The following is a 25,013-nucleotide window of genomic DNA, read 5'->3' as shown; positions in this document are numbered from 1 at the left end:
AACGATAACTGTATGAACGAACCAATCCGAACCGGACCGCGTCGACTTAGGTCTGCAATCGATCAGTTTAACTCGAGTTCACGTAATGTTAGGAACACAGAGTTCTATTTGCTAGATTGGGGTCGGACTGGGAGATCAGGCAAGTGGAGCAACCTGGTTTGACTCGATCAAGTGAAATAAAATCCATTAATTGTTTAGAGTTATTAGTATTACATAGATATCATCTGAAATTTCTAATGATACATTGTTTTTGGTTTATGCTGCATAATAATTTGACTTCGATGCTCCCATATTTGGAAATATTATATGGAAAAAAATCAGCAAAATCAAATTAAGGATTCCAAATTAGTACTTAGGGTTGCCCTATCCCATGTATGAACCCAAGAACCCTAACAGATCCCCTTCCATCAATAAAGGATGTCGCTTATTTGAATCAATTTATTTATATAAATATAAAAATCGTGGATTTTTTTATATTAGAATTTTGAATTAGTAATGCCTACCATATTATGCTCCAAGTTTGGTGACATGGATATGTCACTGACTTGATCGGACACGTGTCAAACAAAATCATGCAGGATTTCTTGCCTGTTACGTCGGCGTTAAATATCCGTCGTCCACGAGCGAGACCACCTCTGCCCCGAGCGCCCCCTTCTTCCTCACCGGCGACGCCCCCTCTGGCCCCGCCCGTGGAAGAGCGCGGGCCACGTCTGCCTCGATCGCCCCGTTCCTCCTGACCGGCGAAGCGCCCTCTGCCCCCGCCCCGAGCACCCCACCTGTGGAAGAACGCGGCCACCTCTGCCCCGAGCGCCCCCTTCTTCCTCACCGCGACCCCCCCTCTGGCACTTCCCGTGGAAGAGCGTGGGCCACGTCTGCCTCGATCGCCCCGTTCTTCCTGACCGGCGAAGCGCCCTCTGCCCCTGCCCCGAGCACCCCACCTGTGGAAGAACGCGGCCCACCTCTGCCCCGAGCGCCCCTTCTTCCTCACCGGCGACGCCCCCTCTGGCCCCGCCCGTGAAAGAGCGCGGGCCACGTCTGCCTCGATCGCCCCGTTCTTCCTGACCGTCGAAGCGCCCTCTGCCCCGCCCCGAGCACCCCACCTGTGGAAGAACGCGGCCACCTCTGCCCCGAGCGCCCCCTTCTTCCTCACCGCGACGCCCCCTCTGGCACTTCCCGTGGAAGAGCGCGGGCTACGTCTGCCTCAGCCCCAGCCCGGAGCGCACCCAGACCACGTCGCAAGTCTCCGACGTCTTGATCCTCCAGGTTTTGGGTTTTTGGATTTCCTTCTCGTTGCAGACGTTTTAATTTACCGTAATGCCCCTACAAAACAACCAGTCTTTTGACAGCTGACGTGAACCCGGTCGATCCCTCGTCGGCTCTTCTCCATCCTTTGACCTACTCATCGCCGCCGCCGAACTTTCCGGGCCTGTTTGTGCGGTGCCCTCCACTGTGCTGCTGCCTTCTCTCCTCGGCAGGTGTCTCATCGCATCTCTGTTGACTGTGGGTAAGCCGCCTACAAAACATAATAACATGCAAAACGAGATTTTTCTTCGATGAGATAGCAAACTTGCCTGACAAAGGGCGCTAAAACCAGTCACTTTCGATCCACCATTGTTCTTAAATATATCGGATATCATCTCTTTTGTGTCTAGCAACAGGAGAACATGAACACGTATAGGGTTGTTCGTCAAAGTTGGATTCTTTATCCTCTGGTAAGCGTTTCTAATTTTTTGAATGATATCTTATGATGACACCCAGCAGTACTCAATTCTTTGGCCTATTCTTGGAGCAGTTGTTGTTGATGATGGGCATTAGCGTGCTCGTCTTGGTGATTCTCACGAGTCAGATAGTTGAGCACACAATGGAAGATGCCAATGAAGAAACACTCGAAGCATTAGTCTCGCAAATCAAAGATCACTCCAACTTCTTGCTCGAGGCAAACACATTCACGTACGAAGCAGCCAAGGCTCTTAGCTGGGAGGAGAACTTGTCTTCCTTCTTCACTTCAGGGAGCAAGGTAAAGAACCGACCACTGTTATGCACAATGTGAGGAGCTCTTGCTAATGAACCTCTTGTGTTTGCAGATAGTTCCACAACTGTACGTGCCATTTCTGATGGAGCAATGGGTCGCACAGATATCTTATATCGAGCCACGGGGAATTCTTTTCTCTTATTATCGTGATGGAAATCAAAGTTACAATTTGTTCTCTAACGTATCAAATACTTCTGATGATTTCTTTGCCTATTCGTGGTGCACTCAAGCATTAGATGGAGAAACTGGTAAACCATATGGGAAGATTGTCTGTTTTCAACCAGGTCAGTCGAATGACTCCAAAGGTGCATCGAGTGGTAGGAAAGGAGAGGCTTCATGGGGAGTTGGGTGGGGAAATGCCAAGGAGCAAATGCTACTTTTTACAGCTCCAGTTGCTAAGAGTGGGATTCTGTCACTGGGAGTTCCTCTAAGAAGTTTGAGAGATTCTATTTCAAGGATCAATCTTCAAGGTGGATGCTTTCACTTGGCTGTCGATGGGCATATCATTGCACAAAACGGGCCTCCTCATGCTCATTTTGTTTACAATAATAGCATGATGTCAGTTCTTGTGATGGATGAGAATGATACCAATGTATTAAAAGAGTACGATAGCTTTGCATGTCATGATAATACTTCCATCCGGCCATCAAACACAAATTACTTGTGGATTTCGGGTAAGAGATATCAGCTTGATTGCTTTCTGCTAAATGTTTCTGGAGTCCAACTGGTAAGACACTTTGATACTTCAACATTTTATTGAAACTAATCTTATTTAGTTACAAAATAATCATCATTGCCTCAAATTAACTGTGTAAATTCTTATTTGTTTAATAGGTATATACAGTAACTCTTCCTGACAAAGAAGTTGTACCATTATTCCAGAAAACGAAGATTGCTATCGTCTTATTGGTGTTGTTTATGATTCTTGGGACAATTCTTGGGAGCTATGTGATGCTACAATTGCTTCAAAGAGCACAATTACATGAGACTTTTCTGCGAGCTGATCTCATCAAGCAAAAAGGGATCATACAGCAAGCAGAAAGAAAAAGTATGAACAAGAGTTTAGCATTTGCTAGTGCTAGCCACGATATACGTACTTCTCTTGCGGGAATCACTGGTCTGATAGAAATATGCCGTAGTGATACTCCTCAAAATTCTGAATTGTCTCGAAATTTGGAGCAAATGAATGGCTGTGTATCAAAACTTCTCGGTAAGTTCATTAGAAAATGTTAATTACTTATTTTATCATGGGTTATTTCATCATAGATGAATGTGTTATTAATGTTTTCAAAGTACAATATTATCATATCCTTTTAGCTTTTTTCATCAAACAAAGTGTCTTATCTTTTCCTAATTTTTTTCTTTTGCAGGTATTCTAAATTCTGTACTTGATATAAGTAAAATCGAAGCAGGAAAAATGCAATTAGAAGAAATTGAATTTGATATTGCACAAGTTCTTGAAGAATCGGTCGATATTTTTCATGTTGTAGCCCTTAAAAAGGGTTTGGAGGTTATTTGGGATCCTTGTGATTGCTCTATTCTTTTATCTAGCAACGTCAAAGGGGATTGCAGACGACTTAAGCAAATCATCGATAATTTATTAGGCAATGCTGTGAAGTTTACATCCGAGGGACATGTTGTCTTGCGTGCATGGGCTAAAAAGCCAAGCTTAGAAAATCTCAGATGTTCTTCTCAGAATTTTTGCAACTCAAGGAATGCATTTAATCCTCTATTAAGATGGATATCTAAAGATAAAAGAGATCAAAGTCTCATTCAAAATGATAATAGCCTCATCGAAATTGTCATTGAGGTAGATGATACAGGTATGGGGATCCCTAAGGAGAAAAGAGCTTCTGTGTTTGAAAATTATGTGCAAGTTAAAGAATCATCTAACAGAGATTACGAAGGCACTGGTTTGGGACTTGGGATAGTTCAATCTTATGTGAGTATTGTTGATAATTTCATTCTTATTTTCTATGTTCTTTTATATTTTTGATATTATAATTTAATTAATATCTTTACTTCTAGAGTGATACTAACCTCTTTTTTTTTTTCTTTCTTTTAGGTGCGTCTTATGGGTGGCGAAATCAAAATTCAAGATAAAGATCCAAGTGAACCGGGAACTTGTTTTAGATTTAATATATTTCTAAAATCAAGTGACTCAGAAGGTGAAGAAAAAGATGAAAAATCTAGTATATTGTGCATCGAGTCAAGTACTCAGATTATACAATCAAATGCTCGAACTTTGGCATTCAGAAGAGGTCTATCAATAGAAGGGATTCATTCGCTACTTATGGTTGAAGGTGATGAAACAAAAAGAATAATGCAAAGATGGATGCAAAACTTAGGAGTAAAAGTATGGACAATTAATCGTCGGGAGCTTCTTTATCCTACACTTGAGAAGATCAAGGATAATTTTAATATTTCAGGTAAATTTGATACAAAGTCACTTGTCAATTTCTTGAATATGACGGCATCTTATAAGTCAAGCAAGGAGAAAGAGGATATTGAGATGGATAATGTTCTACCTTCAACCAATAAGGAATTTAAGAATAGCTCTGGAGGTCTCAGTATTTATTGGTTAATTGTTGTTGAATTAATTCATGCAAATTTCTCGGAGATAGCATCGGCCTTAAAAAATTTCACGGACAAGATTCCTAGAAGTCATTATAAAATTGTTTGGTTGCTTAATTCGAATGCTCCTGGTGAAGATTTGAGAAGATCTAAAGAAGTACCATGTGATCTTATACTACAAAAGCCAATTCATGGATCTCGTTTATACTTGCTTTTGAGACTTCTGCAAAACTTTGGAAAAGAAAATGAAGATCTTATTCTCGATGAAAGGCAACAATATGGTGAATCAAATTCTTTTATGGAAAGTGATAAATTTGTAGTGAATTCTTCGATTCTTCGATCCAATCAACATGCTAATCAAATATTTGGATCCAAGGACAGTTTGAAAGACGAAAAACCACTAAAAGGTATGAATATTTTGCTTGTTGAGGATGTATCTACCTTACGTCATGTGGCTACAACCATGCTTGCTCGTCTCGGTGCAACCATCAAGTCTTCTGAGAATGGATTGGATGCCTTAAACTTGATTCGTGATGCTTTAAAGGAATTGAGTCCTGCACATGAAAGGGATACTGAAATGGGAGCGTCAAAGCGCTTTTATTATGATGTCATTATTATGGATTGCGAGGTAAAAATAAATCAATATATTTTACATACGCATGATTAATTAATTATAAACTTTTTACTATTCAACTTATGGTACAAGTTTGAATCATATCTTTGCTATCATATCTATGTAAAAAAAAAATATTAAATAATTACTTGAGTATAAATCAACTTTATCATGTCATTACAAGAATATTTGAGTTTAATAATTATCTGTAACATAAATTTTTTTGTTATAAAATTTTCTACATATTAAATTTTTATTTTTATTTTTTTGAATACCTAAACATTTTAACAAGGTTTTAGATCCAATCTTCTTGATGTGTTCTTTCATATAATTTGTATATTTAATCTTATTAACATAATTTATTCATTTCAATCTCTAGTTATAAGTTTATGCATTTCATTTGATTAATATAGTTCAAATTCATCAACATAGTTATGAGTTGCTTGATATCATCTTGAAATGTATGTCAAATTTTCATGCTAAGTTACATTTTAAGATTTGATGAGAACTTCTTAGTGTAGATTGTTATTTTGTTTTGTCAAATTTATAATGATGTTTTATTATGTGTTTTGTATATGCATCACAGATGCCAATTATGAATGGTTATGAGGCAACAAGACAAATACGTCAAGAGGAAAGAAATTATGATCTTCATATCCCAGTCATCGCACTTACCGCTCATGCTACATCTGAGGAGGAAAATAAGTCAATATTGTCGGGGATGGACTTTCATTTGACAAAACCAATACAAGCTAGAGAGTTAATACATGCTATCACCACAATTTGTCAGTGAAGATAGGAGTACAATAATGTTTTATCAAATGATTTATTTGAGTAAAAATGTTATCGAGCTTCATTAATTTTATAACGTTTATTTTATAGTTCATATCTTGATAATCGTTTATATATATTCCATTGATTATTCTCACTCTAAGTTTTGTTAACATTAATGGTTTATTAAAATTTGAATCATATCTTTGTTGGTTATGTAAGATATATGTAAGATAGACAATCAATTTAATTATTTGATCATATTTGTATGATAGTTACTTGTATGTTTATATGTTAATCCTGCAATGTTAACATATGAACATTTGAGGGTGTTATATATATATATATATATATATATGATCATGCATTTATAGTGTTAATTTTATACTATTGATTATTAACTCTAAGTTTTATTGATATTAATGTTTTATTAAGGTTTGAATCAATGGTATAACTATACGTAAGATATTAAAAAAATTAATGTAAAATTATTTGATTTTCTTTGTATAATAATTATAAGTTAATCATATAATGTTATCGAACGAACATTTGAGAGTCTTGTGATCTATAAAGAAATAAATGATTATAACCTTGAAGAAGATATACAAGCTTTAATTAATTTATTTTAAAATTTAATTGTATAAGATCATTATTAATGTATATTTCGATGTATCATTTCATGTTTAGCATGCGATCATAAGATTGTAAAAATAATTTTGATAATTAATTTTAGTAAATAATTATAGTATTAGTGTATATATATATATATATTACATTTTGATTTTGAGATATAATAAAAGCATTACTATATTAATATAATTTGGTTTTTATTAATTTTTATTTTTATTTTTTTGAATACCTAAACATTTTAACAAGGTTTTAGATCCAATCTTCTTGATGTGTTCTTTCATATAATTTATGCATTTAATCTTATTAACGTAATTTATTCATTTCAATCTCTAGTTATAGATTTATGCATTCCATTTGATTAATATAGTTCAAATTCATCAACATAGTTATGAGTTGTTTGATATCATCTTGAAATATATGTCAAATTTTCATGCTAAGTTACATTTTAAGATTTGATGAAAACTTCTTAGTGTAGATTGTTATTTTGTTTTGTCAAATTTATAGTAATGTTTTATTATTTGTTTTGTATATGTATCATAGATGCCAATTATGAATGGTTATGAGGCAACAAGAAAAATACGTCAAGAGAAAAGAAATTATGATCTTCGTATCCCAATCATCGCACTTACCGCTCATGCTATATCTGAGGAAAATAAGTCAATATTGTCGAGGATGGACTTTCATTTGACAAAACCAATACAAGCTAGAAAGTTAATACATGCTATCACCACAATTTGTCAGTGAAGATAGGAGTACAATAATGTTTTATCAAATGATTTATTTGAGTAAAAATGTTATCGAGCTTCATTAATTTTATAACGTTTATTTTAATGTTCATATCTTGATAATCGTTTATATATATTCCATTGATTATTCTCACTCTAAGTTTTGTTAACATTAATGGTCTATTAAAATTTGATTCATATCTTTGTTTGTATTACTATATGTAAAATATATGTAAGATAGACAATCAATTTAATTATTTGATCCTATTTGTATGATAGTTACTTGTATGTTTATATGTTAATCCTACAATGTTATCATATGAACATTTGAGGGTGTTATATATATATATATATATATATATAGTAGATCATGCATTTATAGTGTTAATTTTATACTATTGATTATTAACTCTAATTTTTATTGATATTAATGTTTTATTAAGGTTTGAATCAATGGTATAACTATACGTAAGATATTAAAAAAATTAATGTAAAATTATTTGATTTTCTTTGTATAATAATTATAAGTTAATCATATAATGTTATCGAACGAACATTTGAGAGTCTTGTGATCTGTAAAGAAATAAATGATTATAACCTTGAAGAAGATATACAAGCTTTAATTAATTTATTTTAAAATTTAATTGTATAAGATCATTATTAATGTATATTTCGATGTATCATTTCATGTTTAGCATGCGATCATAAGATTGTAAAAATAATTTTGATAATTAATTTTAGTAAATAATTATAGTATTAGTGTATATATATATATATTACATTTTGATTTTGAGATATAATAAAAGCATTACTATATTAATATAATTTGGTTTTTATTAATTTTTATTTTTATTTTTTTGAATACCTAAACATTTTAACAAGGTTTTAGATCCAATCTTCTTGATGTGTTCTTTCATATAATTTATGCATTTAATCTTATTAACGTAATTTATTCATTTCAATCTCTAGTTATAAGTTTATGCATTCCATTTGATTAATATAGTTCAAATTCATCAACATAGTTATGAGTTGCTTGATATCATCTTGAAATGTATGTCAAATTTTCATGCTAAGTTACATTTTATGATTTGATGAGAACTTCTTAGCGTAGATTGTTATTTTGTTTTGTCAAATTTATAATAATGTTTTATTATGTGTTTTGTATATGCATCACAGATGCCAATTATGAATATTTACGAGGCAACAAGACAAATACGTCAATAGGAAAGAAATTATGATCTTCATATCCCAATCATCGCACTTACTGCTCATGCTACATCTGAGGAAAATAAGTCAATATTGTTGGGGATGAACTTTCATTTGACAAAACCAATACAAGCTAGAGGGTTAATACATGCTATCACCACAATTTGTCAGTGAAGATAGGAGTACAATAATGTTTTATCAAATGATTTATTTGAGTAAAAATGTTATTGAGCTTCATTAATTTTATAACATTTATTTTATAGTTTATATCTTGATAATCATTTATATATATTCCATTGATTATTCTCACTCTAAGTTTTGTTAACATTAATGGTTTATTAAAATTTGAATCATATCTTTGTTGGTATGACTATATGTAAGATATATGTAAGATAGACAATCAATTTACTTATTTGATCCTATTTGTATGATAGTTACTTGTATGTTTATATGTTAATCCTGCAATGTTATCATATGAACATTTGAGGGTGTTATATATATATATATATATATATATATATATATATATATATATATATATATATATATATATATATATATATATATATATATAGTAGATCATGCATTTATAGTATTAATTTTATACTATTGATTATTAACTCTAAGTTTTATTGATATTAATGTTTTATTGAGGTTTGAATCAATGGTATAACTATATGTAAGATATTAACAAAATTAATGTAAAATTATTTGATTTTTTTTGTATAATAATTATAAGTTAATCATATAATGTTATCGAATGAACATTTGAGAGTCTTGTGATATGTAAAAAAATAAATGATTATAATCTTGAAGAAGATATAAAGCTTTAATTAATTAATTTTAAAATTTAATTGTATAAGATCATTATTAATGTATATTTCGATGCATCATTTAATGTTTAGCAAGCGATCATAAGATTGTAAAAATAATTTTGATAATTAATTTTTGTAAATAATTATAGTATTAGTATATATATATATATATATATATATATATATATATATATTACATTTTGATTTTGAGATATAATAAAAGCATTACTATATTAATATCATTTGGTTTTTATTCATTTTCATAAGTATCAAATTTTAAGAAAGTATTTGATCAATAAGGCTGCCTAAAGTATTTCTTGGGCTATCGAGATATCTTAAATGTATTGGATCATCATTTAATTCTCTGCATTAGTTTGTTTCTTGTGTGTAGCAATAGGAGAAGATGAAGATGAGCATGTACAAACTTGTTTGTCAAAGTTGTTTTATTTATCCTTTAGTAAGCTGTATTTCTTCATATTCTCAAAGTTGTATTACATAAGTTCTCTAAAATTTAAATAATAATAATTCTCTAAATTTATAATATGTATCTTTCTCATAAAGCCTTTAAGCACATCATCGTCCGTTACAAGATCTTTAATAATATCAATAGAACTAGACATGTCTTCTCTTCTTTTATATCATTAATTCGATTTTATATCATTGATTCGATCACTATGATTGATGGATTTAGAGATAAAGAAAATATAAAAGAAGATATATAATTTTTGCTAGTTACTGGTGCCCTACAAGCCAATCAAGTGAGTGATGACATATGTGACATGACACACATTTTTTTGTTTATTATATTTTTGATATTTTATATTATTATTTTTGTATATATGCATATATATTGTGATTTTCATGAATCTGAAAATCGGATCGTAATGAGATCACGATAATGAGACCAATTTATTTTTAAACATAGATCATAAATAATCCTGGTCATAGGTTACTCGAGATGGATATCGAGGTAACCGGATAGATTGGTATATTGTATACCCGTCCATATGATAGAGGTAGTTGATCTCATAGTTGCTCATGTGGAGATACTATAACTATAGTACATATGCTCATTGGATAATGAGTTCACTAATTGATCCGCTCACGGAATATTGGATGGTTAATGATAACTTATTGTCAGACAACGATTCCTTTATCCTAGTGGTGTACTTGGTCCTTAGACTTGAGACACCAAGGATCTCATGTATGAGTACTTCATTCTTTGATACCGGACTTATAGGCCTAAAAGTTTTCATAAAACCTTACAGGATTATTGAGTGTCGATAGAGGATCATCCATTCTCGGTGTCATGAAAGGAATATCTCATGTGTTCTTGCTCAGACAAATCCCTGACCAGGGTCATTCGGATTGAGAGAGAAAGAGTTCCACGAGAGAATCTGATTAGAGCAAGACTCGAGTAGAAATCATATGGGTCTGATAGCATAATGTCCGGTATACGGTCTCTGGGATATTAGATGAATGAGTGATTATAGGTACACGGTAACTAAGGATAGATATGTCCAAATAATTAGATTCCTATATATCGTCTAGGGACTGCGGCGTAGTGGCCTAGTACATCTATAGTCGATGAGTTGAGTGAATTATTATGGATATAATAATTTACTGAGTCAAAAGAAGTTCTGACAGGTATGACTCACGGCTAGTTCGATAGTGGGCATAGAGGATCATACACATATGGTAGGCGTTGCGACTAGTAGAGGTTCAGCTATAAGATATCCGTTGGAACTCATATCTTATTAGATATCCAATAAGCCTTTGAATTATTGGATCTTATGAATGAGATCCAATAAGAGCTAATAAGATATTATTGGGTAAAGACCACTAATCTAATATGCTTGGGTAGTTATATGGAGATACAATACCTAATATGATAAGATTCATTCAAGTTAAGTTGATATGGGGCCTCTATAAATAGAAGGAAATTAAAGACCCATAGACTATAGATTCTTTTTGGCTGCCTCCTATACCCCTCTCTCCCTCTTCTCCTTGTACTGTAGCCCCTATTTGGGGCATGTGGATAGCAAGAAGAGGCAGCCTTTTTTTTATTGTGTGGTGCATGCGAGGAAGAGTTTTGGACAGTTATTTGAGGAGCATCTTAGAAGCCCCTACTGTGTGGATCACTACTAGAGAGGGGGACAATTGACCTCCTTCATCCTCTCTCACAGATCTATAGGTTTTCAGGGATATACGATCTCCTTAGGTAATTCTTTTACGTATAATTTTTTGATTTTACGAGTTTTTATGTACCAACTTTTGCACGACAATTAAACCTTTTTTTCTATAGTAATTCTAGGATTTTATTTTTCTATTCTTCCATTGCGCATGTGATATCACCATAGATTTCCCAACAGATCTGTCAAACCAGATCGACTCAGCCCATGTGTTTATGTATGACCTAGCCAATGTGGCCAAGCACAACCTAGCCTATGTGACTCGGTATGACCCAACCTATGTGGCCAAGTAGGAGCCAGCTTATGTGACAAGGTACGACGTAACTCATATGGCCAAGCATGACCCAACCCATCTGGCTAAGTACGATTTAGTCCATATGGCTATGTATGACCCAACTCATGTGACCAAGCATGGGTCAGCTCATACGGCTAGGTATAACCCAATCTATGTGGTCAGGTATGACTCTAACTCATGTATTTAGGTACGACCAACTTGCGAGCCAAGCATGACCTAGTTCAATGGTAAGACTTAGTCCAACTTATAAGTGAGGCTTAGCCTAGTCAATGAAGTTAAGTCTACTCAGGTATGCGATTGGCATTAGACACATCGTCGCTCCTCTATCTAGCCCGTTGTACCTCAACTCAACCTATTACTTGGAACAAGCATGTGCAACATATGTGACTCATCCAAGACTCAGGTGGGTTAGTTCGGTTTGGACTAGCATTATATGACAGAGTCTAATTTTCTCTCCCTTTATTGGTTTGAACTTGTTAATTGACTAAATAAAATAGGTTTGATAAGTTAAAATCGGTTTAGGATGATTCAAAACTAACTTAACTAATTCAAACCTACTTGATCTAATCGATATCAATCAAATTTAAATTAGACCAGTCTAGGATGATTCCGATTCTATAAAGATTTGAGATTGGTTCTCTTACGTCATAATCGAATTGAGTTTGATTTAAGTCAATTGAGCTATTCCAATTAGGGTTTTGGTTGATTGAGGATTATCTTTTATGCATTTATGAGATGAACTTAAAGGGTTTATCCGAAGATATCATTTAAAAATAATTATTAATTTTTTACTTTTCTTAAGTTTATGATATTGATATAATTGTTATATAGATGTAACTAGGTTAGTAGTTTATATTGGAAGAGCAACATGTGAAAGGAGCTGTGAGCCCATTACAGTACGGTGCTATTAATGAACATAGTCTAACAGATTTACATCAAGTATGATCTTTCATAATATTTAATCATATTAATTTCTTGATAAATGTGTAAGTGAATGGATGAGTGTAATTGAATGATCATAAATGTTTATGTATCCCTACCGAGAGCAAGTATGGTGATTCCCTTCGGGGATTAAAATATGCCTCTCCATCTGCTATTGGGAGAGTGCACCATTGGGTGTGGTGTGCGTCTTTGTTATCTAGTTATTATATATGTGTTGCATGTGGCTGATGCATGCTTTTATTTATTACATAAGAAATTATTGTCATTTTTCTAATGCATAAGTTTTATGATGATTCAATATATTATCATTTCTTATTGAATTATTGATATTTATTTATATTATATAAATATTAAAAATTATTTTTATGTTTTTTTGAGGTTCCTATCAACATGTGGTTACTGATATGTTTTTATTTTATATTTATTTTTAGAGTAATTTATTACTTTGTAATAGATCTGAAGTTTAGGTGGAAGAACTTGTGACCCTATCAAGAAGATGTCATCATTTTTCTAGTTAATAGAATATTTATTATTATAAAGATAAGAATTTAAATTCAATGATTAAAGAAAAAAATAAAAATAAAATTATTATGTAATTTATGGATAATAAAATACTGATTTATTATTCTTTTTATAAATTAGAATGTGACATAGACTATAAAATTAGAGTTATAGATCTATTATCTATGGAATTCATTTTATAAGCACAATTTAAATCTTTCATCACACAGTTACTATCTAGCAATAAGTCTCATATATGTGGAAAAAAGAAAAATATTACCGTGTTTCTCTTACTACTCATGATTTTACTTTAATAAAATAATTTAAAAAAAAGCCAAGGATTTAATATATGTCATATATGTAATATAAAATATACATATATGCTTTGTTAAACTTATAATGTTTTTTATAATACTTTGATAACAATATATTAATAAATTAATTTTAATTGTGATGTCATATTTTTAAAAAATAGGTGGATGAAGAATTAAAATTTTGTTTATAAAATGTAATATGAATAAAAAAATTACATCCACCTGATGATTTAATAAAAAATGATTATAGCAAGATATAAAAGCATATAATAGAAATATATGACCAATAAGAAAAGTAATAAAAGTATTTGATCAAAAAAGATGTCTAGAGGAAAAAAGAGAATTGGCTTTGTATAAATTGAATCATCACTATAGATAAAAATATTCTATAATGAATTTAATTATTATTTTTGCTACAAAATATTGACATAATAACAATTCAAAGTGCCAATTTCTTATTGATATGATATAGAAATTAAGGAATATCAATATATCATTGCCATCAAAAGGAAAAACTCAGGTAAATAGAATCCTAACTTGTGAATATTATTATTTTCTTCATGTTCTCGGTAGATTCAACACTTATGTCTTATGTAGCTATAGAATCTAGATTTATTTTACATGCTCTAATTTATTTATTTATTTATTGATAATCATAATACTAATGGCCATATGATATATAATTTTATTTATCTTTATTACATTTTTAAGAAATAATAAAAGCATATTACAATGTGGCATGGTGGCAGAGACGTAATTCCATGCAAATGCGGTCCTATTTCCTCATCATTAATTGCAGGCCATCAGGGATCCGAAGTCTCCAGTCTTCCCAGAAACCGAACCGCCGTGAATCGACCGCCCACTCTCGACGGTGGATTCCCGTCTCGACCGCCATTAGACCGTCGTCGCCGTCTTCCCTCCCCATTTCCCCGTCGATCCACCATCTTCTTCCCTCCCCTTTATCCCTCCTGGGCGGCCACATGGACATGGATATCGACTCCGCACCCAACGGCGACGCCTCCTCCTCCCCCGCCGTCCCTCCCGCCACCGCCGCCGCCGCCGCTCCCACTGCACCCACCACCCGGCTGGCCCAGCTCACCGAGTCCCTCAAATTGGAGCACCAGTTCGTTAGGGTTCCCTTGGAGCACCTCAAGAAGACGATGCGGACTAACTACCGCCTCGCCGAGAAGGAGGTAGCGGCCGTGCTCTCCAGCGTCGCCGAGGCCGTTGACCGCTCGGACGCCATGTCGAGGGATGATGCCCTCACTCACTTCAGCTCCCTCGTCTCCCGCCTGCAGGGCCTTAAGCGCAAGGTGCGGATTTCTTGGCAGGCGCTGCGGTTGATATTTAAAGATTGTTGTTTGATGATGCGTTCGTTGAAGTTGGAGCAGTTGGAAGAGGGGAGCAGGGTGGAGAATCTGCAGGCCCAGAGGTGCCGTGCTCGGCTGGAGCACTTGGATTCGGTGGCTGATGCCGATAAATTCGCTGAGTGGAAGGACGTTAGATTGACCCGAATTCTAGTTGATTATATGCTGCGAATGTCATACTACGATACTGCAAAGAAGCTTGCAGAGACCAGCAAGATACAGGTATCCTTTTATGTTCAAGAATAATCTTTTTTCTTGGTATTTTCGTCCACTCTGCTAATCATTGGAATTATTTGGCCTTACTCTGGTCCTTATCTGCCGTTAGAGTGTTAAGTAGCTAATTCTTGTGTTTCTTGTACATAATAACCTGCAACTATTTGATGCAGCAGTACCATGCTCCTCTAAGTTTGTTCTTGCCAATGATTCTCCTCTTATCATATGTTATGTATGTGTTGCTGACCGAAGCTTGCATGAAACCCTTGTTAGGAAATAATTCAGGCATTATTCTGACCATTATAGTTGCTAAGGCATTGTACTGATAGTTACAATGTTAAGTGAATTCCTACTGATACCTCTTTCAGCTCTGTTCATTTAGTGGCACACCTAGTCCGACCGGATTGTCAGTATATCCATATTTGGATTTGTGAAGCAAGTTTATTGTCCAAAGTCAATTGAGGGAGCAATTGGAGATCTTGGGTCAGTCTACTCATGATGTAAACAAGAAAGCCAAATGAATAAAGGCAATTCATACATAATGTATACATGTTATGTTAAATACTGCTCCTATTACAGATGACCAAAAGTTTAAAATGTTAGACGATGAAAGCTTCTTATAGTGGGTCCTTTTCACCTTTATCACAGAGACTTGTAGCATAAATATGGTCTGTGAATTGTCAAGTTCTGTATGCACAGATTTCTTAAGTTTCATGGATCATGGTACCTGTAGTGGGGAGAAGTTTAGCATGGGATGCCTTTCAGTTTTCCATCGTTTTATGGTCATTTTCCTTTGACTTTCTTCTAGAATTTCTTTCTTTTGCCATATGTTAATAGGATATAAATTGTTGAGACGTGTAGGTATCTCTGTTGATAACTAGTTTGTTATATTCATGCAATTTTTCTTGAAATTATAATGATAATTATGAATGGATGATCATTTTCCTCTTTACTTGTCATCTCTTAAACATGAATTCCATTTTCTAAACAGTATTTTTTTTTTTTCCATCTTTGAATTATAATAATGTTGTAGTTCGTTGGCCACCTTTTATTTTCCTATTAGAACCGGGTGTCAATCTAATGTAAAAGACAAGTTATCTTGTTGATTTTTCTGCTGTTTCTTCTAGTTGGATGTGGAAGAAAAATCATGGAGCTATCATATATCTAGTCGTTGACAAGTTAGCTCGTTGACAAGTTAGCCGCCTCAAAGTCCAAGATTCGTTGGCATGAAATAAACCACTTGGCCAGTCATGCGTGAGCACATCAAGAAGGCTAATCTATGGTCAACCTGATTTGATAAAGGAAGATCAAGAGACTATGGTAAGATTAAAGGGAGGGTATTGAGCATGTTCAAGCCTGAGTTAAATATGTATAAATGAAGGCAAAAGAAATCATAATGATAAATAAGAAGATAATGCATTTTTTTCTTAAAAAAGAGAAATTGTATTGTTTTTGGTTAGATGTATGCATAATCTCCTATTTTTCAATCAGTAAAAAAAATGAAATAAAAATAAAATTCATGGTGCCAATGCCCTCATAGATATGATGATCCTAGGAAAAATCGCAACACAGATATATATATATATATATATATATATATATATATATATATATATATATATATATATATATATATATATATATGTGTGTGTGTGTGTGTGTGTGTGTGTGTGAGCCAACCACGATGCACCCGATTATTAAAATGTTGAAACTTAATCAGAAAACACTGTTGGCATAGCTGCCATATATATGTGTGTGTGAAAGAAGTAGGGATTCACTTGTCCAACATGTTGCTTAATCTTCGATATTGTTATACAAACCATATATACAATTAAAATATGATTCATTAACTTTTCAAAATAGAATCAAGAATTTAGTTGAGATCAAATATAAGCCAAGCAATGACAAGATTCAAACAAACTTTAGCATCCATGCATCATTGCTTGATTTCAAAACATTCTTATCTATGATCTTTCTTCCCTCACCAGCCTACACTTGTGCTGTTTTAGAAGGCAATAAGACATGAACCAGATGCCCCATTCCTTGAACATTCTGTGCCTACAAAAAGAAAAGAAAAAGCTACATGCATGCTCTTGTTGATGTATAAATTATGATGAAATTTTTGGTTGTGAGTGGGACAGCTTGACTGTAACTAGTTGTGGAATATTATGAAGGATGACTTGAACCTCAGTTATGAAACTAAGTATCCAAATAGTTTGATAAACCACCAAAATGACATACAACAACATTGAGGGCCCGAGAACCAACAACAAAAGAAGACACGATTAAAATATCCTCTGATACTTATGGTCAAACCACTTAATCTTCATCTTCAATGGCATAAAGGAGAGGATGGAGGATGATGAAGATGTGTACAGTAGAAGGGTAGAATGCTGGGATGCAGTGATAAACGGATTGTGTTTAGAGCAAATAACAAGACAAGCGGGAGAGGGAGAGTGGTGAGGAAAGAGCTTATCCTCTTCCTTTGTTCAATTACTCTTTCTTTTGTTTAAGCTTCTCTCTTTTTTGTTTTTTACAATGAATGGAACCTTTGTTTTCTCAAATTCTTTTGTAACTTTTCAGTTAATAAGATTGTATATTTATCCAAGTTATTTTGTTATTATGCCCATCTTATTGGGTTCCATTGTGTGGTAGGATTCCTATGAATAAACTAAAACAATAATTAGAATTTGTTTAGTCTAACATTGGTAGAGAAACTTCTAGTAAAGGACTTAGTTCATCTTAAATAATAACACCAGGTAAGAGGTAAGAACTCTTTTACCACTCACGCAAGGTGTACACAGCAGGTAGTTGTAAAAGAGTGTCAAGCTGCAGAAATCATTGTCAGAGATTCTCCAATTATTGAGAGCATCAGGTTTATCCTCAAACCTCTTATCGATTCTTATTTTTTTATCTGAAAAAATAAAAACTTAGGGAGGTTAGTTTCCAGAAAATGGTGACCACTCCTGCAGTCCTGCAGGAGTGTGCATAACAAAGGGAGGTTATGTTTTTGTGCGTGCACTCCTGCAGTCAGAGTCTAGGATGCCTGTTGAACTCTTGTAATAGGGTGTGTAATAGTTCTACTGTCCTACCCTAAACTTATTAAAAATTGCATGGTCTTGTAATAGGGTGTGTGATAGTTCTACTGTTCCATTGACCTTTCCCTTTAAAACATTGCTCCATGCTTGTTATATAAGCTGTGAACATGTTCTTTTGTGCTTCATGAGTTTCCTTATTGACTCAGTAGGTTGTTTATGACAGGAACTTGTTGATATTGACGTCTTTCTCGAGGCAAAAAAGGTTATTGATTCACTTCAGAATAAAGAGGTAGCTCTTGCTTTAGCATGGTGTGCAGAGAACAAATCCCGGTTGAAAAAATCCAAGGTATGTTTTATAAAAACAATAGTTAAAGAATTGTTGATGTACACCATTCCGTACCTTCTATTGAAAAAAGGGAGGAGGTATTCCTTTTCTACGGAGATCTCAAGTCCATATTAAACATTTAAGTTGTCATATATATTTACTATTCTCAATAAAATTAAAGCCTTTTCCTAGTAAGGTACTGATAGAGTTTTTCAACAATATCAGTTTTTATGATTGATGGGATTTTAATGTTTTCTTGTTGGTGTGGTAAGGATTACCTATTCAGATATGTTGTCTTTTAAGCTCGGAACATCTGAGGGCTTGCCTTTTGTGACTGTTAGTTTGAGTCTGGTTTGTACAATCTTACCCTTCTTTGTATTTTCTTAATCATCCAATAAAATGATCATTTGATGCATTATATGTTATTACTATGGTTATTTCAGTGGAGAAACCACACTGTTCAAGGTCCATTTCTTATTTCTGTCCTCGAACTCTTCCAGGAAGGGGTCTATGTCCTCATTTCTTTTTATCTCAGTAGTGACAGTCCACTAGGTTTTTATGTAGAATGCTTGTATACTAGGCATCCATGAAAGGAATCCAGACAGTCACTTATATCTTGTCTTTTGAATTGCAGAGTAAGCTTGAGTTTCAATTGAGGCTTCAGGAGTTCATAGAGCTAGTAAGAGCTGATGAAAACTTGTGGGCCGTTTCATATGCCCGAAAATATCTTGCACCCTGGGGAGCTAGTTATATGAAGGAACTGCAGCATGTTGTGGCAACCTTGGCTTTTAGGCACGATACTGAATGTTCAACTTACAAGGTAAGTCGAATCTGTCGTGTTTGCATTTGCAAGACCTGATTTACCTTGGCTGTTTGGTCCTATAAGATAAGTTTCTGTTTATTTAGAATGTTGTTTTTGTCTAAATCCATGTTGGACAAGTTAGTCTTCTTCTAGTTATGGTTGTTTTCACGGCTGTTGCCATATACAAGTTGATTCCTACTTTAATAGTTATCTCATTTCATTGTATATCTAATATCAATTATCTCCACTATCCTTGATCCGTTTATTTGTCCAATAAAAGGAGAGTCTAGTCACAGTTGGTAGAATTTTAAAATTGTCTTTACATGCAAGCTTCTTATTATCTTTATATAATGCCGAAATACTTGTTGATTTATAGAATTTGGAGGCACATATCATCAGTTTTAACGCCAGATTAGTAAGGTTGGACTTGTTTTTCTGGTAGTTTTTTAGTGAAGGAAAGTTTGAAGAATATGCCTTTGTGAAGGAAAGGGTTCATAAACCTTTAGTGCCAACAATTAATATAATCAGAGAACTGCTGAGAATGTGATAATAAGGGTTATGTAATTTTGCAAAGAGTTTAGGTTTTTGAAACATCTTTTAGTTAGACTTTCTGATTATGAGATTCTTTTAAATCATTTCTGAAATGTATAGCTGGAGGCAAAATTTGGAAGTAAGCATGAGCCAAATCTGTTTAGGTAGTGCAGAAATTGATGTATAAATTAAAGGTGTCATCATAACAAAACCCATGAACATTTTGGTCCTTTTACAAGCCCTTTTTTCAGTTAATTATAAATTTGGTATGTGATGTAATGAGCATATATGGAAAGAAGATATCCGGCCCTATATTCCGGAGCCTACTTATGATAGTCTCGTCGGCAATTCCCATCTTCACTTGATGCTATTTTGTGTATCTTTGTAGGTCTTATTTGAGCCAACCCAATGGGATTGTCTGGTTGAGCAATTCAAGCAGGAATTCTGCCGATTGTTTGGCATGACTAATGAACCTTTACTGAATATCTATCTCCAAGCAGGCTTGACGGCCCTCAAGACTCCGTATCCTTAATTTATCGCACGATGAATTGTCACAAAGTCTTACTAAATCAATTTTCTTACATGTACTGAATTTATTGCATGATGAATTATTTAAATATATTTAATGCGGTTTGTTTCTTAACCTTGCTAAGACTTTGTTACAAAGAGGCTTGCAGCAAAGAAGATCCACTATCACAAGAAGGTTTTCGCAAATTAGCAGAACCCCTACCCTTTTCAAAGCTGCACCATTCCAAGCTGGTTTGCTACATAACAAAAGAGTTGATGGACCATGAGAATCCACCGCTTGTGCTACCCAATGGGTACGTGTACAGCACTAAGGTACGATACCCTTTGTCCCATGGCTGGTAGAAGATAGAAATCGATGCATCGGTTGTTAGACTGACTGACTGACTCTCTCTTCATTTGACCCTCTGGAAGGCTCTGGAAGAAATGGCCAGCAAGAACGAAGGCAAAATAACTTGTCCCAGGACTGGTGAGGTTTGCAACTTCACTGACCTCATGAAGGCCTATATTTCATGAACTCATTGCTACGTTGCCCATTGTAAAACATCGTCCCAAGTTGGATCGCACGCACCCGCCAACTAGCAACGTAGCGAAACAAAGGTTCCAACAAAACTGTGATTTTACATACACAATGTGTGCAATCAATCTTACATTTGTGTAATGTTTACTCTAATGCTTCAGTTTCTCAAGTACAGATGGTTTTTTATATGACAGACAAGCAATCTACCCGATGCATAATTCTCTTTGAGACTATTGACTGGGGACACAAATTGAGGTAACTCATCGCATACTTCATCTGGTAGCAGAGAGTGAGAGTGGGAGCAGAGCTCAGAGCAATCCAAATCCCATGTGAAAGGCAAGACAAAAAAAGGTGTGTACTTCTTCCCTTCTGCCAATAGCAAGAAAAGGGATCACAACAATACTCACTCACTCTCTCTCTCCGGTACATGATGGTCAGCTTATCCATCCGTGATCAGGCGTGACACTGTAAAGGTGGGTGCTCTATCATGCTGCTCCCACCCATCCAAACTCCAATCCCTAACATGATGCATTCCGTCATCATCATCATCATCATTATTCTCTATTCTCTTTGGTGTTTCCTCTAAAGCCCACCCACCCTCTCCGTTCCTCCAATGTCTCGCTTCCATGCATGCAACTGGACCACCTCCGACTGTGGACTCACTTACCCCGCGCCGTGAACGTTTGGTACGTGACGATGCCTGCGCCTGGCAACCCCTCCGCCGCTTGGCTTCGGCAGCTCAGCCCGAGCGGCTCCAGGGCCGCCGACGTGGCTGACCACACTTGCTTCTCGTCGCCGCCCTCGGCCATGCAGAACGACACTGACACCTCGCCCGGCCGGAACACCCCGATCGCCCTTCTCAACCACTCGATCACTTCGCCCCCGCCGGTGCACTCGAAGCTGGCGTAGCTGTGGCCGTCCTCCGGCGTGACGTGTATCGTTGAGTAGCGGTCGCGGTCGAGGCCGTTCATCGAGTAGCCGCACGGGTCGAACGCGAAGCCGCAGAGCAGCGCGCGCGGGCTGATGCCGCCGATCCCGGTCAGGTCCGTCATGTCGACGCCGGCGGCGTCGCCTGACCTCTCGTCGCCTTTCCTCCGGAAGAAGCCCCTTGCCAGCGACCGGTCCAGCTCCGTCATGCACACCTCGACCGTGAAAGTGCTCGGCGAAGCAGCCGCCACGTATTCATCATCATCGGCGGCGGCGTAGACGTGCCAGGAGTGCGAGGAGGCCGAAGGCAGGACGCAACCTCTTCTGAAGCAAAGGCTCGGAGGGAGGCGCTCCTCCAAGTAGAGGGCCTCCTCGGCGAAGCTGGTGTGGGGGAACGGCTGCGCCCGGGGGAAGATGAAGCTGCCGCGGGAGAATCGGCAGGCGCGGAGACGAAGGCCGAGGTCGGCCGTGTGGCGGAGGAGACATGGGACGGAGCGCAGCAGCTGGGTAGTCCCACAGGTCTTCAGCACCATCTTTTGCGGGTAGACAAAGAGACTGGACTCGGAGAGGATGTACGCGTCGAAGTAGCGGTTGCCGACAGCGGAGACGACGGTGCACTGCACGGCGTCGAGGACCTGCGCGAGGGCGTCGCACCGGAGCCTTCGGAGGCCGAGCGGGTCATTGCCGGAGAAGTGCAGCTCCAGGCGCTTCTCAAAGCCTTCGAAGCCGGAGACGGCCATTCTGTAGAAGCTAGTAGCAGCGAAGCGGATGTGTGTAGATGGGAATGTATGAAGTGGATCGAGGAAGGACGAGGAGGAGCATGCACGTGAGAGGAGAAGGCAGAAGGTGGAGGTGGATTTATAGAGGCGTTTGGGTGGGGTGGGGAAGAGAGGAAAGAGGGAGAGGAGAAGGGGGTGGCAATGGCATGCGTGTGAGGCAACCAAGGATGATGATTACAGGCGTAATGAAGCAAAATGGAGGAGGAGGAGGAGGCGGAGGCGACAGCCAACCGGGAACGGGGATGCATCCCACGCGCAGGGCGTAGTGGAGAGAGCTCAAACTCAACTCGCGCAATATATATATATATATATATATATATATATATATATATATATATATATATATATATATATATATATATATATATATATATCCATCTTAAAACTGAAAATTCTAATTATTTCCCAAATTTAAATATCTAGAAAATTAGGAAAGAAGAATACTTCATACGCTCATTTTATCGAACATAATATCTCTTGAAGTCCTAACACCAAATTATATTACTGGTATTTAATTATTATAACAAGCCTGAAGATAATTGAATTGACATATGGCAGTGGATAAAGACTTTTGTGCAATTTGGTTCCATATGAACTATATATATATATATGACAAGTAGATGAAGATGATGCCACAGCTTAAACTTTGACAGCACATCCAACAAGATCTTAATCATCACATGAACCTAAAGATCTGCATGAAAAGAAGCAGAATAGGACAATTGCAGACCTGCACATTAACCTATGAAACCCAGCTTGGGTCAGATTTGACCAAATCAAAAACCCCATGGAGTGTACCCACAATGGGTAAGTAGGTGAGTAACACATGATTTTTAAGATGGGATCCCAAGTTGAGACAATTAACTCTACTCTTATCCATTTTTTTCCCTCTTTTTCTTTGTTTTTTTTAAATTAAAATATATTTTTATTACATTAAATATCATACATAACACAAACAGAGAGAGATTTTGTTTCCTTTTTTCCTTAAACATGTCTTTGACAAGCTCAAATAGTATCAAATATTTTACAAATATTACTAAGGTTTGTATATTTATGAAATATTGATGACCAACATTTTATTTAAAAATGTTACATGAAAAAAATATTTTATCCTTAAATCACATTGAACCATAATCGAATCGAATTAAAATCGATGTATATTTTATGTGTGGAATGAACCTCAAAGAATTTCTTCACCCTCTCTATATCTTACTAAGGAGAGACCTCAAAATATTTTCTCAAATCTTTCTCCCATTAAAATATATAAATATCTGAGGCATAAGGCATACTATATTTTTCATATATGAGTTCCTTCTTATACTCTCTTATTAAGGCTTGGATATTATTACCTCATATTTATGAAATAATTGATGACCAACATTACATATTGAAAAACCTTCTAAGAATAATTCAAAAACATACGAGTTATTTATTAAACAAGCATACTATAATTTTTTATATTATTATTTTTCCTTCTCTCTCAAATAATTTGGTCTCGAATCATCGAATCGTATTTGATTCAAAGTCCAACTAATTTATAAGTGATGAAAGAATGTAAATTTTCATGCCTAGAACCCAAGAGATCTCCCATGCCATTGGCTTCTTTTCATCATTGGGGAAACCTTTTTCTTGTTCCAAAGCAAAGATCAACATACCTCAAATACTTGGACCAGAATGGAACCCAAACTGGACCCACATTTTAGACATGAGTATGATTTGGGGGGGCCCCATGCATCCTTGTACACCCCGACAAGCCCTTTCCCTACATTTTAGCTCACATGGCATTCTTTCTGTCCCCTAAATCCTTGACACCTGGCCCGACATGTGGGGCCCTTATCTATTTGGTCTCATAATTCCCTCCCCAAACTTGAAGGAGAGACTACAAAACAGCTTCGAGTACACAAAATTCGAAGATGAAATCCATCGACGACGGTGCCAAACAGTGCTAATAACCATCGGGACGGGATGTCTGAAAGATTCGTGCAGGTATACTGATGAGACAGTGGTCCACGAGGCGTCGCACCGCGCACGCGCGCATCGATCAGCCTCGGCCAGCACTGTAGCAAATGCTGTCCCTCCCTCCCTCCCTCCCTCCCTCTTTAATCCGCCGATCCAATGGCTCCTCTCGAGTACTACTCCATGCAGTCCTTCCTGTTTTCTTTCTCGTGTTGGAGGCAAATCTATCAGATACAAGGATGTCAGCTTCTGTCGTTGTCGTTAGTTCATGTAAGATCTCAGTCACAGGCATGAAACGACGTTGGGCACAGCATCTTACGAGATGAAATCAAGATGCACAACAGCACAGCATCATGATTCGATGGGGGACCAGATCACACATACACACACACACACATATGTATGTTTAGCTTGTATGTG

At 36.0% G+C, this 25,013-nt stretch overlaps 4 protein-coding genes across 6 annotated transcripts; 2 read left to right on the top strand and 2 right to left on the bottom strand.

Moving 5' to 3' along the window:
* Positions 1-499: 499 nt before the first annotated feature.
* LOC135638894 (cold shock protein 2-like) lies at positions 500-1,387 on the bottom strand. The gene is made up of 2 exons (XM_065152440.1): positions 1,311-1,387; positions 500-1,196 (listed from the first exon to the last, which is right to left on the bottom strand). The coding sequence occupies exons 1-2, from the start codon at positions 1,385-1,387 to the stop codon at positions 500-502; spliced, it is 774 nt and encodes a 257-aa protein (XP_065008512.1).
* Positions 1,388-1,804: 417 nt separating this feature from the next.
* LOC135638892 (probable histidine kinase 2) lies at positions 1,805-6,012 on the top strand. Its single transcript, XM_065152429.1, has 6 exons — positions 1,805-2,017; positions 2,085-2,759; positions 2,867-3,242; positions 3,403-3,974; positions 4,098-5,234; positions 5,806-6,012. The coding sequence occupies exons 1-6, from the start codon at positions 1,805-1,807 to the stop codon at positions 6,010-6,012; spliced, it is 3,180 nt and encodes a 1,059-aa protein (XP_065008501.1).
* Positions 6,013-14,412: 8,400 nt separating this feature from the next.
* Positions 14,413-21,495, top strand: LOC103979061 (protein MAEA homolog). 3 transcript variants are annotated; one of them, XR_010493297.1, is made up of 9 exons: positions 14,413-14,923; positions 15,002-15,199; positions 18,452-18,574; positions 19,188-19,373; positions 20,275-20,408; positions 20,540-20,726; positions 20,826-21,011; positions 21,126-21,282; positions 21,370-21,495. XR_010493297.1 is itself a non-coding variant. In XM_009395083.3 (7 exons), exons 1-7 carry the CDS (start codon positions 14,591-14,593, stop codon positions 20,925-20,927), a joined length of 1,263 nt encoding a protein of 420 aa, XP_009393358.2. In that variant the 5' UTR covers positions 14,413-14,590; the 3' UTR covers positions 20,928-21,122. The 3 variants fall into 3 exon arrangements, 1 of the variants encoding a protein (XP_009393358.2); XR_001977026.2 differs by having other exon boundaries at positions 21,126-21,495; XM_009395083.3 differs by lacking the exons at positions 21,126-21,282; positions 21,370-21,495 and having other exon boundaries at positions 20,826-21,122.
* On the bottom strand, positions 21,286-22,923 carry LOC103979062 (S-adenosylmethionine decarboxylase proenzyme 4). Its single transcript, XM_009395084.3, has one exon. It carries the CDS (start codon positions 22,596-22,598, stop codon positions 21,591-21,593), a length of 1,008 nt encoding a protein of 335 aa, XP_009393359.1. The 5' UTR covers positions 22,599-22,923; the 3' UTR covers positions 21,286-21,590.
* Between the last annotated feature and the right edge of the window lie 2,090 nt (positions 22,924-25,013).

Source organism: Musa acuminata, chromosome BXJ1-3, assembly GCF_036884655.1.
Source record: "Musa acuminata AAA Group cultivar baxijiao chromosome BXJ1-3, Cavendish_Baxijiao_AAA, whole genome shotgun sequence".
NCBI lineage: Eukaryota > Viridiplantae > Streptophyta > Magnoliopsida > Zingiberales > Musaceae > Musa > Musa acuminata.
The sequence above is the reverse complement of the archived record's forward strand: the minus strand, read 5'-3'. Positions and strand labels throughout refer to the sequence as shown.

Excerpts from the sequence above, each read along its gene's own strand:
- LOC135638894 (XM_065152440.1), bottom strand. The coding sequence starts at position 1,387 with ATGGAGAAGAGCCGACGAGGGATCGACCGGGTTCACGTCAGCTGTCAA. Across the intron at positions 1,197-1,310 it reads TGTTTTGTAGGGGCATTACG|ACGTAGCCCGCGCTCTTCCA; the intron begins GTAAATTAAAAC and ends GGGCTGAGGCAG.
- LOC135638892 (XM_065152429.1), top strand. The coding sequence starts at position 1,805 with ATGGGCATTAGCGTGCTCGTCTTGGTGATTCTCACGAGTCAGATAGTT. Across the intron at positions 3,243-3,402 it reads CTGTGTATCAAAACTTCTCG|GTATTCTAAATTCTGTACTT; the intron begins GTAAGTTCATTA and ends TTTCTTTTGCAG. Across the intron at positions 5,235-5,805 it reads TCATTATTATGGATTGCGAG|ATGCCAATTATGAATGGTTA; the intron begins GTAAAAATAAAT and ends TATGCATCACAG.
- LOC103979061 (XM_009395083.3), top strand. The coding sequence starts at position 14,591 with ATGGACATGGATATCGACTCCGCACCCAACGGCGACGCCTCCTCCTCC. Across the intron at positions 15,200-18,451 it reads CAGAGACCAGCAAGATACAG|GAACTTGTTGATATTGACGT; the intron begins GTATCCTTTTAT and ends TGTTTATGACAG. Across the intron at positions 18,575-19,187 it reads CCCGGTTGAAAAAATCCAAG|AGTAAGCTTGAGTTTCAATT; the intron begins GTATGTTTTATA and ends TTTGAATTGCAG.
- LOC103979062 (XM_009395084.3), bottom strand. The coding sequence starts at position 22,598 with ATGGCCGTCTCCGGCTTCGAAGGCTTTGAGAAGCGCCTGGAGCTGCAC.